This window comes from Nylanderia fulva, unplaced genomic scaffold, assembly GCF_048542155.1.
Source record: "Nylanderia fulva isolate GAGA-0341 unplaced genomic scaffold, ASM4854215v1 Scaffold376, whole genome shotgun sequence".
NCBI classification, from domain to species: Eukaryota; Metazoa; Arthropoda; class Insecta; order Hymenoptera; family Formicidae; genus Nylanderia; species Nylanderia fulva.
The window spans coordinates 22,523-42,894 of NW_028190451.1; the positions used below are offsets into that span (position 1 = coordinate 22,523).

General features: G+C 25.6%; 1 protein-coding gene across 1 annotated transcript; it reads left to right on the forward strand.

Annotated features, from left to right (window-relative positions):
- The first annotated feature begins 4,672 nt into the window (after nt 1-4,672).
- LOC114928754 (aminopeptidase N-like) lies at nt 4,673-19,184 on the forward strand. Its single transcript, XM_085485549.1, has 14 exons — nt 4,673-4,852; nt 6,276-6,548; nt 6,639-6,759; nt 7,043-7,492; nt 8,029-8,212; nt 8,791-8,929; nt 9,373-9,454; nt 15,929-16,263; nt 16,905-17,191; nt 17,860-18,050; nt 18,182-18,499; nt 18,580-18,646; nt 18,790-18,888; nt 19,042-19,184. The coding sequence occupies exons 2-14, from the start codon at nt 6,317-6,319 to the stop codon at nt 19,141-19,143; spliced, it is 2,607 nt and encodes an 868-aa protein (XP_085341675.1). The 5' UTR covers nt 4,673-4,852; nt 6,276-6,316; the 3' UTR covers nt 19,144-19,184.
- Nucleotides 19,185-20,372: the final 1,188 nt, after the last annotated feature.

The window sequence follows — 20,372 nt, forward strand, 5'->3', positions numbered from 1 at the left end:
TTTAGGTGAATTAATGAAAATATATGTTTATATACGCACACACACATACACATGTATTAAATATTATAAAAATTTACAGTCAACATATTTATATATCGTGTTATTAAAATCGTTATTATCTACATTATATATATATGGTTGTATGTGTGTGTGGGTGTTGGCACATATAAAATAATAATATTATATATTATATATTATGTATATATTATACAGATCATATTATATATAAATTATATAATTAATACAATATAATATATTAATAAATGAATACATGTATATATAAAACATGTTTGTATAACTATATAAGAATTAGTAATATGTTAAAGTTATATGTAAACTAATTATAATTATATGTGCTTATATGTTCAATATTTAAATATCTTTTACATTAAATATGTTATTATATTAAATTTGTGATTGATTAATATTTTTTAGTTCACATTAAATCACAACACAATTTCTCTCTCTCTCTCTCTCTCTCTCTTTCTCTCTCTCTCTCGCCCTTCCTCTCTTGTGTAAATCAACATTTTAATTTCAATAAAATTATTTAAATAAAATATTAGTTTTAATATTAATATTTATTAAATTATATTACATAACTTTTACATTGTGCAACATAATTCGGCGCTTATTACTAATATTTTTAATAGACAAAGATATACTGCAAAATGTGTTAATCGGAATTTTAACTTAATTATATTCAATTAATTTTAACATTTACATTTAAAAGAGATGTAAGCATAGATAGAAGATAAAAAGTATAAAAAACTTTTATTATCAAATTGATGTTTTCAATAAGTTCGCGTCTAACATGTGCTTCTTCCAATCAACGCGATAAATTTTAATATTAAAACATTATCTTATTATTTTATTTGGCTCCCTATTATTTATCGTTTCTTACTATTTTTTAATAAAAAATGTCTAATCTATTTTAGCAAAATACAATTTCTACAACAGTGTTGCAACATGACCAAAAAATTCGAATAAAAATAGTAATTCGTTATACTGAAATAAATAATATAAAAAATCTAGAACTTTTAAAATTAAACATTGACTTTATAAGAAAACATCTACAGCATAATTTTATGTGATCTAACAGTATTTTTAATATTGTTAATTCGTTTTGCATTTATTGAAACTCGAGTATGCAAACTTGATCCCTGCACTAAATTTATAGGAAGATTCTGCGACAAGTTCTTGAAATAGCTAACATTTAAATATTCTAGAGGATTTATCGCCAGGTTCACCTCAATCAATGGCAATAACCAGAGATAACAAAGACACACTTGCCAGAGATAAAAGCTCTAATAGTAAATTGATTATCGTTTAAATTCAAATATTTTAAAGACATGAAAAACTCGCTCCATCCTTTCGGTAGAAAAATCAATTTGTTCTTCGAAAGATCTAAAAACGAAAATTGAGCTTTTATTAGAAAGGAATCCGTGACTGATTTTAATTGAGTAATTCTGACACTAAATAAAATGCTGAACAAAAGAAGGTATCGCGAATATAAATATTAATTTTAAAAATAATTAATATGAATAAGATAAATAAAATTATTAAGAATTATTGAAATAATTACTAAAATTATTAAATTAAAAATATTATTAAGATAAAATTAGTACATAAAATTATCGACAGACACACACACACACAAATATATTTATATATATATATATATTGTATATATAAACGACCTTAGAAATTTTGTTGATCTAACACATCATATTTATCATGATGACACGTCCAGAGAATCAGTCAGTCTTTCGTGGTCTTTTGAATCATATCGTGGTAAATATAACGATTATAATAAAGTGTGAGTGAATAATTATATTCGATTCTTCGAACATTGCATACTGATAAAGTATTAGTTTGGTGCAGTAATTTAAAAAATATATAATTTTTATCAATATAATTTTGCAATCAATATACAGTTCCGAAATATTAGGTAAGTCAAAATAAGTTAAAAATATAAAATTATATATTTGTCTACAAATTAACAAAAAATTTTATCATACAGTATAACAGAATTTTAAAGAATTTCCAACATATTAGTAGTAAACAAAATAGTTTCAAAATTATCTTTAAATTTTAATTGAGAGATAATTTCAAATAATGCCAATGTTATAAATACCAAGATTAAAATTTAATTTTTACTTTTATAATCAAATGTTATATATATATATATATATATATATTGATGATAAAAAAATATAAAAAATATTATCTCAATTAGAAAGATTTGATAAAATAAATATTGATAAAATTAAATTAAAGTTCTACGAATAGTAAATCCTACTTAAAATGAATTGACGAATGTGAGTTGTTAATATTTTATTTCTACAAAACTTAGTTTGCGAAAAACCATTTATTTTCAATCGCTTAACTAACTCGAAATATATTTATAATACGACGTTTTTGCTGAAAAAAAAATCGTCTATTTTATTATCAAGTTTATAATTTATACAATTTAAAATTGATTTTATATTGGTTTTATTCTCGGTGATTGTTTGTTTGAAGTTTATAATACATAATTTAAGAAAAGAATAACACAGACCTCTAAAGAAAAATAATAATAAACAATGTGCTTTCTGTCTTTCTCTCTCTCTCTCTCTCTCTCTCTCTCTCTCTCTCTCTCTCTCTCTCTCTTATATTTTATACCTTATTTAAAAATAAAATACGATTAATAAATAGTTATGAAACTTTAATATCTATTAAATATTATAAACATTTCGCACAAATTAAATCATATTTTTGCGTACATGTATAATACATATATGTATATTTGCACGCCCAGACAGCACAGGTATTCGAAAAGAAATTCATTTGTATGTCACCTTGTATGTCACAAATAATATATGAGATCCATTATAAAAAAAATCTTGTATGTAAAACTTCCACCCACGCACTCACACATATATTGATTTATTTTTGGTACCAAAATCTTGAAAATTTTTGGGGACGATGGTAGTTTCATTAAATTTTACACACCCACCCATGCATTTAAGCATTCACTCATGCACTCACACATTTATTGACTGATTTTTTCGAAATTAGTACCAAAATTTAAAAAAGTTTAAGGGAAAACACAATTAAAAAAAAAACTGTGGTGTATATTCCCCATAGCGCAGACTTAATCTGTCTGACCGCATATAAGAAAAAATTAAATAAATTAAAAGATTTAATAATATATTATTAATATATTAGATAACTTTTAAGACAGTGCACAAAAAAAGAAAAAAGTATAAAATTAAAAAAGTTAGATATGCTTTGAGGTATAAATAACATATATTAACTATGCATATTGCATATTTATTAAAAAACATCAATAAAATTATATAAAATTAAAGATATATAGTATTTAATAATATTTAATATCTATTTTATTCATATTAAATTTTTTGTACGTTCTTTATTTATAATTTATATAAACAAAAGTATGAAATAAAAATATTTGAAAATATATTCTGATAAGATTATTCAAAACAATAAACAATGATAAAATTTATTTACTATTTGACATGATATTATCGCGTTAACTATGATAATGAGAATTGACAAAGATTTCATATTATCTAAATTCTGATAATTACACAAAAATTCGTGTTCTCAATTGTGCCCAAATTATCAATGATGCATTTCATTTAATGAGAGCAAACTAACTCTATATTTTGGAAAATCATATCGCATTTGCCTGAAGAATAAGATTATATAGCATGATATTCTCTGTTTAAAGCTCTGGAATACATATTTATTACTTTACCTGTAGCCATGCTGGAAGGAAAAGTTTGGTATTTTAGGGTGAATATTTTTATATTTCAATGAATGTGTTACATTTCAGATATACAATACTTTCATTCATCACAAAATGTTTAAAAACTCGGAAAGCACCGTATAAAAAATAACTTAATTATAGTGTTTTGAAAATCTCTCGAAATAAGCTACAAAAATATGTAATAAAAATATATGTTTTTATTTAAGAAATTCAAGGTGACCTAATTCTAACCTTGGCAACGCCACCCAAGGTCAAACAGATAAGATCAATAAATAGATTTTTTTAAACCCTACAACTATTGTCTGAAACTTTCTTATGTAACACGTATATTTTTCGAGATTTTTAAGGGGTCCAATCTTTTTGGGACATCCTGTATGTCATTGTTGGCTATATAGTTATAAGTGCTTCAAATCTTTGTCAATGCAATTAAATTAGTTGTAATAAATACTACATGTTAGTAATTTTAAATAAATAAAACATTGTAGTAGAAAACATGTTTTATGCATTTTTTGTATTTTTTATTTTTCTAAATATATATTTTGTATTTTTTTTTTCATTATTTAACTCTTTTTACAAAAAATAAATTTTTTTTACATTTTAAATAGCATGTTAGCAGCTCTAGGTAGAACTCAATTTTTGAATTCTTTCGCAAGAAAAAAAACATATACGCAAATTCGGCCTTTATAAAAAAGTTGCAAATTGCTTTGCTTTTAGCTAATCAACTTGCAACTTTTTTTGTAAATTCAAGAATCAAGCTATTGGATAATTAGGAGTCCCTGGGACGTGTCCGGGCTTCCTAGGTGGTAGCTACGCCACTGATTTATAACAACCTCAGAAGTTCTGACCTATCATCATGTTTACCATGATGACACGTATACAGACTCAGTCAGTCTTTCGTGATCTTTTGTGGTCTTTCAAACCATATCGTGATAGATATAATAATTGTAATAAAGTGTGTGTGAAAATTTTATATTGTTTCCACATTGCATACTACTAAAATATTAATTTGTTATAGTTAATTAAAAAACATTTAAATCAATATACTATCGCAATTAACGCACTGTCCCGAAATATTGGGTAAGTCAAAATAAGTCGAAAATATAAAAACATATATTTGTCCACAAATACAAAAAGAATTTAATCATACAGTTTAACGGAATTTTAAAGAATTTCCAACATATAAGCATGAAGAGAATAGTTTTATTTAAAATTATCTTTAAATTTTAATTCAGAGATAATTTCATATAATATCAATATTATATTTTACGAATTGTAATGTTGTTCTATAATACAAAACGTACAAAATGCACGTTAATATTCAATTGATAACGCATAACAAATAGTTCATATAGATTTAATAAGATACCATTAAAGCTAAAAGTTTTCAGATATGTAAATTAAATGTAATGATTTAATTGTAATGTTGAAATTACCTTGGACCAAAAATTATAGAGTAAAATGATAGAACGTATTAATTGTCAATGAAATGTAGAAATCCATAATATTCTAGATTTGAAGCAGTCGTTAACACGTATCTATATTTTGAGGTGTTTAATCTGAAATATCTGAAAAAGACCCCTTTATATACAGGATGTCCCAAAAATAGTATTCAACTTGTTAATAGTAGATTTTTGAGATTATTTGGAGTCAATTTTTCTTCGGCGAGAATGCCGCGGGAGACTATCATTATTTGCATGTTCCCAAATTTGCCATCATGCATCTTATTGTTAGTAATTAAACCTTATATTAAAATTCTAAGAAAAGTAAACTCTATTTGAAATTCAGTGATAAATGTGATTTTGTTAATATTTTATTTCTAAAAGGCTTGGTTAGCAAAAAAACATTTATTTTCATTCCCTTATGACCCGAGAATTATTGATATTTCAACATTTTTGGAGAAAAATTTGTCTCCAAATAATCTCAGATATCTGCTTTCAAAATATTTACTGCTAGTTCTGAGACGTCTTGTATACAATCAAGTTTATAATTGAATTTATGTTGGCTCGCGCCGTTCCACAGTTTTTCTTTTTTCTACTGTCTTCTTTCTTTTGAATGTACACACACGTATATATGTAAGTAGAAACAACGGCAATTGTGTTTATAAAATTAATTTATTTCAGACAACTAACTTTAGATACTATAAATCTTTATATTCTAAATAACATTCTATAAATAAATGTATATAATTTTTTGACAATAAAAATAATTATTTAAAGAAAATATAAAATATGTTGTAAATATTTCTATATTGCTGTCAGTTACAATATGTGCAACATTGAAATACATATAATATATATATATATATATATATAATTATATTTAAAAAATTGTGCAAATGGAAATTTGCACATTACTTCCTCACCATATAATATTTGCTAATTAGAAAAGTTGTTCAATTAATAATTTTAATACTTTTTGTATTTATTTCTTGTTTATATACAAAAATCATTTAAAAATACATCAAAGCTATATTTAATATTTTTATTTCTCTTTTTTCCAGAGTGTTTTCCAGATCTAAAATAAATTTTCTTTTTCTCCGACATGATGATATTTCTAAAACTATTATTAAGTAGTGGATTAGTTTTTATCGCTGCAACGGCTTCCATTCGTAAAGAATCTTTAAACTATCAACCATCAAAAAATGTAATACCAAAGCATTACGATATTAAGTTTAAACCATATATTAAAAGAAATATTTTCTATGGGGAATACAATATCAGCATCTACATTCTTGGCAGAACAAAACACATATATTTATATTCAAAACATTTAGGTATTAAAGATATAGTTCTAATTAAAAATTTTAAAAGATATCATGAGAATGATAATGATACAGTTTATAAATCGACATATGATACTGAAGAAAACAAAATTGATATTTTTTTTATGGATGAGTTATCACCAGGAAATTACATCTTAAACATAAAATATTATGGTACTGCTGATGAAGTTTTTAAAATTTTTGACGTGAAAGAGAAAACTACGTAAGTAAATAATAAATGTTTATTAAAAAGAGTACAATATGCATTTACACATAAGATATTGTAATTAATATACTATTTATGTATGAAATGTCCCAAAAGGTATTATATATCGCGGAATTTAAATCTAAATGGAACAATCTTTATATTTATTACTATAATAATATGTAATAGAGTCATAAAATATAATATGTGTGAACGCATAATACATTTATTCACTTTCTAATTCACAATATTTTGATGCTTGTCAAAAAAGTTTCATTAATTTATGTCCTTTGAAATGTAGTTGGGTAGGTGGTCTGCATTTCCAAATAATAAGCGACCAACAATCATTTCCATCTTGGCATCAACAGGATTTTTTGTTAGAAGCAACCTTTAACATTACGATAGGATGTCATCAATGCACGGCATTGTCAAATATGCCATTGCGAAGTATGAAATTTGATGAGCACAATATGGTATGGAGACACTACGATACCACACCTGTAATATGGACTGAATACGCAACAATAATTGTGTCTAATTACCTAAATCCTACTTATATACATACTCACAACATTAAAATGTGGTGCAGATTTGAAGTTCACATGGAATATGCAAAAAATGTAATTGAAAATATCATGTTGTTTTTAAATGATAAATGGAAACATTCAAACAATATTTCGAAAGTGGATCATGTTGCAATTCCAAATTTCCATGACAAAGGCACAATAATTTTCGGACTTGTTCCTTATAGGTGAGTACAAAAACTTATTATTACATTAAAAATGAAATTATATTAATAAATAAAATTATAAAACTTAAAAGTAAGTATATCTTTTGTTTCCGTAAACGTTCAAAATTATAAGGAATTTTACGAAAACAATTTTAGTAGAACTAAGTTTATTCATATGTGTATTATTAAAAATTTAACGTTCACTCTTTTAATACCTACATAAAGTACATAAAGTATGTATATGCTGAATCATATCCCGTAAGATAGATGTTATACTGCATTCAAGTTATAAAAGAAATGACACTTTTTTATTTATTTCAAACTATTATTCTTTGTCAACGATATACATATTAATAGATATTTATCGTTGTTTCATATTGTAAATTAAATGTTAAAAATAATTGTTTGGTTACGATTTACAACACCGATTTGCTAAATTGTACCCATGAGTTTGTAAATCGAGTATTTAACAATAAAATTATAGTATTGTAACAAAAATAAAGTTTTATTTTCTATAAAAGTTTTCAGTCTTAACATTTATTAAATATAACTTTCAGGGAAACAGATATTATCTACGATACAAATTTATATCCTGTTTCTCACAAAATCGAAGTAGCTCAATTAGTAGGACGTAAGGTGACACAACAATGGTTTAATAACATGATGAACAATTCGTTAGTGTCAGATTTTTGGTTTAGAAAGGGTCTTATTACATTGCTTGCAACGTATGCTGTCAATGAGGTTATTCTAAATATTATCAACGCTATCTCGCTCCCACCTTCTCGCAAACGATACAATACTTATGCATTCATATATTACAAGATTTTCTTAAATCAAACCCTTATTACAATATCCATACACATTCTTTGTGAATTGTCTTAAAAATCTTTAGTAATATATAAAATAATCAATTGTTTTTTAAAAAATACTTTTTTCCTATATTTGCACACACATAATTATATAATAATTTAATTTTCAAAAAAATTTTCAACACTACTTGATATTTTTAATTTTTTATAAAATTTAAAATAAAATAAATTAATCAAAAACAAGTACTCATGACATTTATTTAAATAAATTTGATAAAGAGAAGTCTGCAATAAAATATCATGAGACAATAATTGAAAAGTTTGTAATATTTCCTAATTATATTAATACAAAATTTTAGATTTTATTATTAAATATATTTTAATGTGTATTTCAAAGTGAGAAAGTGATTTGTTTAAACAATTAAGTAATGTTAATAATATTAGTATTTGTTTTTAATGCAAGTATATTTAGAACAGTTATATGAATATATTAATTATTTTTTCTTATAGGCTTATTCAGATTATCAAATAATAAATTTATTTGTTGTTCAAAATCAATATTACTCTTTTAATTTGGATTGTGATTATCATGTGTGGCCTTCTACTTCACAAGTTAACAGTTCATTGGAAATTCCCAATTCTATCAGAGGTATACGTATTATAATAAAATAGTCCGCGTAAATTTTTAATTATTAATATTTTAAAATATGTTTAAAGTTAGAAGATAAGTAATATTCTTTATCCGGATTTGAATTAAATATTATTCTTGTAAAAGTATACACGCACACACACACAAACACTCACAAACATGTCCAGTAATAACTGTACATGTGTAAGTAGATGGGATTAACCGTATAGTCCTTTAATGTTTTGCTATCTTCGTGAGAATTATTGAAAAATTTACTTAAAAAATAGAATGATAATCAGTACTGCATTAAAAGACATTTCCCTCTTACGCAATTACTACCTTGTATACAGATATATATAGTTTTTCTTTTCTTTATAAAATTGCTTTGTTTACAAGTAACCATTATAATAAATATGTATTTATAATATAATATAACTAATTTATCATTTTGATATAAATCGTAGCACCTTTTTTAATGCGCATGATGGAACACGCCTTCACCAAAGAAATATTTTGGAAAAGCATTCGCTCATATATAAATAACACGTAAGTAATTCAATATAAAATATAATTTTGGCAAAATTGATTTCGACGTAACTAGCAATTTTATTCAATACTTTCACGACGTTTCGACCATTTGGTTGTGGTCCTTATCAAGTGAAAATTCTATAACACAATATTACACAATAGTTTTTAACAATGTTGAAACATACAAGAACATATTTAAATGTTGAGTTATGACCACAAACAGAAACATACCCATCAATTAAAATGAGATTAACGCAACATAAAACCGATCTTATTTAAAATTAATAGTTAAAAGAGGAACACGTCCCATCGCTATGATGTTTCGTCAACGACTAAATTTGAAATTGTTCGTTTGAAAGTAAAATTGCATGGTCTACTAAATAATCTCTAAAAACTCACCTTTAAAAAAAGGTAAAAAAAGGCGACCAGTTAAGGGCACGCCATTAACAAAAATTATCCATTGCAAACCCATGTAGAATCCTATCCTATTGCAAACCCATGTAGAATCCTATGAAAAATTAATCATTGCAAACCCATGTAGAATCCTATGAAAAATTAACCATTGCAAACCCATGTAGAATTGTATTAAAAATTATCCATTGCAAACTTATGTAGAATCCTACATTGCAAACCCATGTATAATAGAATTGTATGAAAAATTATCGATTATAAACCCATGTACAATCGTAACAAAAGTAATGAAATAAAAAAAAAATTGCGCCAAGTGAAAGTAGAAACTTGTACCAGTGGAAAATTAAAGTTGCAGACATATATAGAGTCGTATAATGAATCAGTAAAAATTTAAATTTGCAAATGTAGAATCGTACCATAAAAAAACTTATCTTTAAAAAAAAAAGATAAACAAGATGCCAAGTCCATGCGCCATGTGAAAAAGAAATAAAAAAATTTTAGTTAAAAAAACTGGGCGCGCTGCTAAGTTTCAAAATTACAATGCACCTTAAAGTAACATTAATTAATTTAAACACAAAACATATTTTAACTGTAATGAGTTTAAAAGTAACAATTTAATTTTAATATTGTTAGAATATTATTTAGCAGCGCTCCCAGTTTTTTTAACTAAAATTTTTTTATTTCTTTTTCACATGGCGCATGGACTTGGCATCTTGTTTATCTTTTTTTTTTAAAGATAAGTTTTTTTATGGTACGATTCTACATTTGCAAATTTAAATTTTTACTGATTCATTATACGACTCTATATATGTCTGCAACTTTAATTTTCCACTGGTACAAGTTTCTACTTTCACTTGGCGCAATTTTTTTTTTATTTCATTACTTTTGTTACGATTGTACATGGGTTTATAATCGATAATTTTTCATACAATTCTATTATACATGGGTTTGCAATGTAGGATTCTACATAAGTTTGCAATGGATAATTTTTAATACAATTCTACATGGGTTTGCAATGGTTAATTTTTCATAGGATTCTACATGGGTTTGCAATGATTAATTTTTCATAGGATTCTACATGGGTTTGCAATAGGATAGGATTCTACATGGGTTTGCAATGGATAATTTTTGTTAATGGCGTGCCCTTAATCTGGTCGCCTTTTTTTACCTTTTTTTAAAGGTGAGTTTTTAGAGATTATATCATTCATTTTTGTATATTTTTATGACCGGAATAGAACAATTATTAAACATGTTTATCTAAACTTCTTTGCTTAAAATGATGTGTACAATCATATCCTAGAATCCTGATCATTCCTCCTAAAGCACCCTATTTATATAAATTTACCCATATGTGTGAGTGTGTGTGTATATGTGTGTGTGTGTGTGTGTGTATATGTGTGTGTGTGTGTGTACTAATGTCGAGCATTTTTTATACATTTTCTATTAAATTTAGATAAAAGTTGCAGGATTTCGAAAAAGAAAAAGTTGACACAGACTTTTTCCTAAACGGCGATTTTCAAGGTTATTTAAAGGTCACTTATATTTTCAAAATAGAATTACCTTAATTTTTCTCATATAAATCGATTTAACTCGCAATATTTACTATAAAAAGTTGTAAAGTGTTAGCGCGCGATAATTATTGGCACTAACCTTTTTTACCTCGTCGCTGACTGGATTCGCGGTCCTCAGATCTATGCCAGATGGATGGATCTCGTTCAATTTATTATAATTAGTCAGGATGTGTGTGAGGATATATATATGTATATTATGTTCCAATAAATGTATTTATTTGCGATCCGATGTGTATATATATATATTGTAGATTCGATACAGACGCCGGAGCTGCTGGTAACGCCGCCAGAATAATTACTTTCTCTGATTATCAGACTGTGTCAAAAACTGTCAAACTGTGTAACTGTGTAACTGTATAACTGTCTCTCGCGCTCAAATATCCTCATTTTTATACTCGCTTGTCTAAAATATTCCCACCCCAAAGCACCGGACCAATCGGAGTAATTTTACATAAAATCGTTCGGTGCTCGCGAAAACAATAATTCTTACGAACGAGAGAGATTAGGTTGACGGTCGCACAAATAAATAAAAATATAACGCATAATAAAACTAAACCGTCTAAGGACAAGTAAACGAAAATATAAATAAATAGATTAACATCTCTCTCGCTTTCCTTTCCCTTATACATACGGCAACAAAGTTAAAAATATATAAAAATGCTTACAAAAGGTATAATTTTTACATAATCTTACATAAACTTCGAAATATTACAAATATTTTATTTTATGAAATATTTCAGTTTATGTAAAATTATGTTAACTATCTTTTAAATTATTCACTTTTAGCCATCTTACCCTTACAACCTTTTATAGTGAATATTGCAACAAATTGGTTTATATATATAATATATATATAACATCAGTTATTATTAATTGATGTTTACATTTATTTTTAGACTTACTAGAGCTCAAATGCTCCACATTTTTTGCAAAAACTGTTTATTCTACAGATTTCAAATATGCTTTTAAATGATGATTGAATATTTCCTTTTTTTAATTATTTTTATTATTATTTTTCAATCTCAATCAACTTTTATAACTTTATGCCAGCACGATACAAATACATGTCTTTATTTTTTTTATTATTTTCATTATTATTTTTCAATCTCAATCAACTTCTATAACCTTATGCCAGCAGGATACAAATACATGTATGTCTTTATTATTGTATCAACTCTTGTCTTTTCCATGGCAAGTAAGTAAGTACATGTAATGTATCGTATTGGCATAACGCTATATCCGCGGAGCAGATAATGTGGCTGTAGAGGTAGTCTGCAGTGCAGCTAATGTGGACATAGATGTTGATTGAGATAATTGTCTAATATAAAATAGAATTTAAAAATTTAGTTTAAAAAACTGTTGCATATATAAATAAAGTTTATTTTTTCTAAATTTGGAATATGTTTAATTAATTAATTTTTTAAGTCTATGCTTAATAAATTTTTTAAGTCTGTATTCAATAATTTTATTCATTTGATAAATACATGTATGTCTTTATTTTGATATGTTTAATATAATTAGAAATTCATTATTAATTAGATATGTAAACTATAAATTCATATATAATATTTGAAAATATATGTGAATATTTAAATTTTTATCTTCTCCTTCCTCTCCTTCAATCTCTTTAATATCAATATGTGTATGTGTGTACACGCGCGCACATTTGTACGTATTTATTTAATTATTGGATAGTTGAGAGTACTTAATTGATAAAAAATTATGACAATAATAATCCTTGTTTTTTTTTCTTATTATTTACTCAGATTTTTTTGTCTATCTTATAAGATAAACACTTTAGAGATTGAATATTTCAAGTAAACTAATTGTAAGTAAATTTCACATTAATGCATATAGATGTTTAATCATGAATGTACTAAATAAGTACACAAGACGAACAGTGAGTGAGTGAGTGAGAATGAGAGAGAGTGTGTGTGTGTGCGTGTGTGTGTGAGAAAGAGAGAGAGAGAGAGAGAGAGAGAGAGAGAGAGAGAGAGAGAGAGAGAGAGAGTTAGCCAACATAACCCCGCACGCTGCCGATCATGAATGTACTAAATAAGTACACAAGACGAACAGTGAGTGAGTGAGTGAGAATGAGAGAGTGTGTGTGTGTGTGTGCGTGTGCGTGTGAGAAGAGAGAGAGAGAGAGAGAGAGAGAGAGAGAGAGAGAGAGAGAGAGAGAGAGAGAGAGAGAGAGAGAGAGAGAGAGAGAGAGAGAGAGAGAGAGAGAGTTAGCCAACATAACCCCGCACGCTGCCGATATGGCGGAGCGCTACTATCGCCATCTGTTGTAAAACGTGCGAGATGGACAAAATTACCACTACATGCATCTTGCATGTGTTGTGTACGTGTGATATATGTGTGCGCATGTGTTGTATACGTGTGAATACGTGTAGCACGATACTACTATGTATGCGTGGTCGATGATGATAATGATGATAATAATGATGATAATGATGATAATGATGACGGGGACGTTTCTTAATAGAAATTTTTCATATTTCGACTTTGCATTTATATATCTCTGCTTACAAATCACGTAGAGCAGAAATAAAGACACTTTTATTATATAATTAGAACTCAATCTATCGATTAAGTCTAGTATAAACTCGATTGCTTCAGCCATTATTGAGGATTCGAAATATTATAAAGACTCAAATGTCCGACTCGCGTTAAGATACACGGTGTCTCCGCTACGCCCTTAACTGGTCGCGAGACACTACCGTGTCTCTTGATTATAAATCGTATTAATTTTATACTTATACGAGTCATCCTATTAAGTATAAAATTAATACGATTTATAATTTAGTAGACTATGCAATTTTACTTTCAAACGAACAATTTCATAATACAAATATTGAGATTGTAAAGAACATTTTAATTAATAATTGATTTCCGGATCGTATTATTAATAAATATGTAAATAAAAAAATTAATGTATTAAATAATAATAGGAATGTTAATTGTCACAATGCGGATAATAACGATAATTTGAATAATGATTTGGATAATAACGACAATGCAAATTCGACTCGAGATAAGAATTACTATATGTGATTTCACTTCCATAGTTAAAGACGTTAGCGACAGTATTAAAAGGCCACTTAAAAATGCTAACCTTAATTTCGTTTATAGTTTGCCAAAAAAGTTAGATAGGCTGATAAAACGAGGTAAAGATTTAATAACTAATGATATAAAAACGAATGTAGTATACAAGATTAATTGTGAAAATTGTAATGCCTCATACATTGGACAAACGAAAAGACATTTATGCACTAAAGTGAAGGAACATGCGAGCAATATTAAATTACATGAGTCTAATCATTCGGTTTTGAGTAAACACAGATGTGATTTTGGACATGACTTTAATTGGAAATCACCGCTCATTTTACATAATGAGAACCATGTAAGAAAGAGAGAGATTGTTGAAATGTTTTTCATAAAGAAGCATGATAATACTGTTACAGAAAGACACTGAGACTTTGACAAATATTTACGACAAAATAATAAAGATTGTTTAGTAGTGCGTTTCAAATTTAGTTGTTGACGAAACATTATAGCGATGGGACGTGTTCCTTTTTTAACTATTAATTTTAAATAAGATCGGTTTTATGTTGCGTTAATCTCATTTTAATTGATGGGTATGTTTGTATTTGTGGTCATAACTTAACATTTAAATATGTTCTTGTATGTTTCAACATTGTTAAAAACTATTGTGTAATATTGTGTTATAGAATTTTCACTTCATAAGGACTACAACCAAATGGTCGAAACGTCGTGAAAGTATTGAATAAAATTGCTAGTTACGTCGAAATCAATTTTGCCAAGTTTATTTTTGCAACTAGCGTCCAATATTAATTTTGATTGATAAAATATAATATCAAAGAAATAAAATTGTGTAACTTAAATAATGTTTAATAATAGAAGTAGCGCGATTTTATAAAATGTCCGTTATTTTTTGGCTTCTACTGACATTATTTCTTAATGTTTTTTTAGTGTAACAATTCTGCTATTTTCCTAAATCTTCTACTAGATATATTTTTAATTTCACTCTTTTTTATTACTACTTTTATATATTTATTTTACTTCTCTCATAGATCTATCTTCTTTATATTAATTTTCTTATCCTTTGTTTTGTCTTTATCTTCTTTATTGGTTTCGTTATTTCTTTTTTTAATTATTTTCTAATTCTAATAATTCTTTGAATACTTTGCTCAAATGTAATCTGTATTAATTCTTACTAATACTTAAAAAATTGAATAAAATTATTAAATTTAATTTAAAATAATGTTATATTATTTATTGTCAATATATATTATCATTAATTTATTAATAATATAAATGTAAGATATATAAATATGGTAGATATACAATATATGAATAGAATTGCAATTTTATATTTTGCTCTTAGAGTTTATTAAAATTTTTTTATAATATTAACATTATATACATACAATTTTAACATATTTGTAATGTTTTCTTATATATTTTACATACTTTGTGAATTTAGCCAATTACATCGTACAAGTTTTGAGGATTGTTTGAAAGAAATAATTGCTGCTACAGACAATTCAGATATTGCTTTAACAACAATGAATTATTGGGCTGTGGAAAAACATTGTCCTGTCATAAAAATAATACGAAGTTATGAGCATTCTTTTAGCCAAACAAATATATCAATACAAAATATCGATACATTAGAAATTCCTTGCTTACCGATAACTTTTACTACTCAGACGGATTCCAATTTTAGCAATTTCTTACATTTTTCATTATGCAAAGGACATTTAATTTTATCAACATTTAAAGAGGATGGTTGGATGATTTTCAATATACAACAAATTGGTAAATATCGACTAATTGATTATGACGTATAACTCGAGTATATTTTATACATACATAATTATTATTATTTCATATTTTTATCTATTTTATTCATTGTCGCATAAAAATCTGAGATGTTCATTGTAAAACTATAATAGTTTTAAAATATTTTGTGTAATTTTCTGCATTATTATATATGTATAATTAAGATATACATCTGCGTTTTCTATTATAATATCAATCAATATTAAAGTTATAGTTTCACAAATATTTTAATCTATAAAAATAAAAATGATTGAAAGTTAATTATATTTATAAAATAAGTATAATAATATGTACAAGTAAAACATAGAATATTCGTAAAGTTACATGCAGAAACTTTACTAATTAATATAAAATAATTATTACATAATTTATGTAGAGCTAGAGTCAATTTTATTTTATTCTATATAACACTATCTTGCACAGCTTTATTTATTATTTTAATTAATTTTCTATATGTATTTGCATTTTATTTATATGTATTTAATTTTTCTGATTTTTTAAATTTATAATTTATATAAACAAAAGTAAAAAACTAAAATGTTTGAAAATAAATATATTATAATAATAAAATTATTTAAAATAATGAATATTTATAAGATTTATATACTATTCAACAGGATATTATCGCGTGAACTATGATGATGAGAATTGGCGAAGAATTTTATATTATCTGAACTCTGATAATTACACGAAAATTCATGTTCTTAATCGTGCTCAAATTGTCGATGATGCATTTCATTTAATGATAGCAGGAGAACTCAAATTCATTATATTCATAGATGTAATATCGTATTTGCATCGAGAAGAAGATTATATAGCATGGTATCCTATGTTTAAAGCTCTGGAATACATATTTAGCACTTTTTCTGTAGCCATGATGCAAGTTAAAATGTGGACTTTTAAGGTAAATTTTAATAAATATTAATAGAAGTATTATATTTCAGATATTTGCATATACACTTATTAATTACAAAAAATTTTAATATTCAAAAAAATACCGCAACGATAAAATTTTACATAATATTATACGTCGCAAACAAATGTGCTTTAATTATATCTTTTAAATATTATAAATATTTCGCATAAATTAAAGCATATTTTTTCATATATGTATGTATATTTGAACGTATGTACGTGCATAAATAAACGCTCGCGTCTATAAGTAAATTTGTATGTATGTTTGTCTTAAAGAAAGAGAATATTTTAAGAATATATTAGTAAATAATAGAAAAATATAAAAATTTTTATAAATAATTTATTAAAGTTCGATTTGACTGGTCAATACAAATCGTATTACACACAACGTTTCGACCTTTGGATACGAGCCCTTATCATGTATATTACTCAATATCATGTCTTTCACTTTAACATCTTGAAAGCACCACTTGATAAAGGCTCGTACCTAAATGCCAAAACGTTATGCGTGATACGATTTGTATTGACCAGTTTGATCAAACTTTAATAAATCATTTTTAATTTTATTAGCGCCTTTATTTTAATCTTTTGAGATTTTAATAATTTTTAAATACATTTCTAATATAAACAAAGAAATATATATTTAACAATTTTTAGAATTACATAAACCATGCATTAAACGAGGTACTTAAAAGAATCAAATATGAAGAAATTGATGATAGTGACGACCTTAGAAAATGTTTACGACAAGAAGCTGCAAGATGGGCATGTTTTTTCGGCGACTTCGAATGTAAGACAGAAGCCAACAATAAATTAGTACAACATCTACAAAATTCTATAAAGCACAAGTAAATATTGTTATATATCTTTAGTCTTTCTTAATCATTCTTGTAGGTATCGCCTATAATATTTAAATAATTTGATCAAGAGGTCCATATGCTAAATTTTAATAAGAAAATTAATTTTTTTTATATTTTAGACTTTTGCCATGGTGGAAGGAATGGACATATTGTAACGGTTTCATGATAATCAACGAAAAAATCACTTGGCAATCAGTGTATGATGTAGGATTGAATAAATCTGACACTAAATTTTTAGAATACTTGGCTTGCTCTGAAGATACTGATGTCATCAATAATTATTTAAACAATCTAATATACTATTACCAGTACAATTATAGGAAGGACTATCAATATCTTTTTAACAGTTTGTTTTATATTAATATTATTACGAAGCATGCGAAGAATGAAATTACACTGCAGTACATATTAAACAATTTTCAAAAAATAAAACCAAGGTAATGTGGCATACTTTTATAAATATTGTGTACAAAAGTTTATTATGTGTATTATTATACATCTGTTTTATCGCTTTTAGTAGTGATATGATACCTGCAGTATTTATTATTATTATTAACAACGTATATTTTGTAGATCAAACTGAGGTAAAAATTTTACATGTTTATATATGTATACAAAACGTGATAATAATGCGTTATTTATAATTATTATATAATGTTTATAATAATTTTCATAATGTTATAACAACGTTATTTATTAATAATGTTCATAAAATAATACATTTTAGCTAATAAAGGAATACGTCGAAACATGGTACACGACATTTGCAGGCACGTTTCATAAAATGAATAACACAGAAGATTTACTGAAAAAATATCAATTAAAGGTAAATTTAATAAATATTATTATGGAAAGCGAAAGAAAAAGAAATATTGTGTTCTATTTTATCAATTTCTGAATATTAATTTTATATTTGTTTTGTTTATTATATAAACGGTATATTGATTTCATTGTATAAATCTTTGTTTAAATATATTAGGATTCCATAATAGAGAATTTGGACAAAATTAAGAGCAAAGTATTAATTCGCAAGAAACAAATCAAAAGAGAGACACAGTATTTTGAAAATTTTTTTTTCTAATTGGTGGATGTAAAAAAATTGCAGCTTTGCATACGGACATACCATTATATGAACAATTTTTTATATTGTATGCATTATTTTTTTACTGCTTTAATTATTGTTTATTTAAATGTATTACTATGAAATGCTTCTGTATTTACAAACTTTATGACTGCATGCATCAATAATACTATACAGCTATATAATATTATAATAAATTTTACTGTTGAATATAATATAAAAATATAAAAATAATAATATAAAAATGTGTAAATATAAATATATAAATATGATTGTAAAATGATAAATGCACCTAAATGTACTATCTATTTATTTTGTATTATATATTGATTTGTTTTTAATTTTTTTCCGTTAATAAATAAAATTATATGTTTACGCGCGCACGCACACACAAGCATGCACGCACGGCGGCACGAACGCGCGCACGTACGCGCAACATAGACACACATATATTGAATTATTATTTACTTATTATAAACATTTATAGCCAACATATTTATATTTATACGTACTATTAAATTCTTTATTATTTAAATTGTACATGTATATATGCGTATGCATGTGTGTGTGTGTGTGTGTGTGTGTGTATATTATAGTAATACTATATATTATATATTACGTGTATTATATATATATATACAACTCATATTATATATTAAATGTATTATAATATTATAAATTAATATATTATAATATTAATGTACGTATATATATATATAAAACATAATGTTTGTATAACAATAAGAATTAATAATATGTTAACGTTATATAAAAATTAATTTTAATTATATGTGCCATACATATTCAAAAAATAAAAATTTTTTACATTTAATATGTTATTATATAAGATTAATTTTTATTTATCAGTTTACAATAAATCACATGACACAATTTCTCTCTTTCCCTCTCTCCTTTTTTCTCTCTCCACTCCCCTCTCTCTCTCTCTCTTCTCTTTCCCCTTTCTCCCTTCCGCCCTCTCTCCCTCTCCCCCCCTCTTTCACTCTCTCTGTCTCGTTCCCCTTTCCCTTTTTCCCATTCTTTCTTATGTAAATCCACATTTTAATTTCACAAAGTTATCTATATAAAACATTAACAAAAAAGTGATCCGATTGCCAGTTGAAATTTTGAAATAAATATAAAAAAGAATTGATTGATTGACACTGGCTAAGGTAAAAAATCTTTTATTAAAAAAGATACAACGTTTCGACCCCGAATTGGGTCCAGGCTAC

Coding starts and splice junctions, on each gene's coding strand:
- LOC114928754 (XM_085485549.1), top strand. CDS start 6,317: ATGATGATATTTCTAAAACTATTATTAAGTAGTGGATTAGTTTTTATC. Junction 6,549..6,638: donor TTTATATTCAAAACATTTAG/GTATTAAAGATA, acceptor ATGATACTGAAG/AAAACAAAATTGATATTTTT. Junction 17,192..17,859: donor TTAAAATGTGGACTTTTAAG/GTAAATTTTAAT, acceptor AACAATTTTTAG/AATTACATAAACCATGCATT.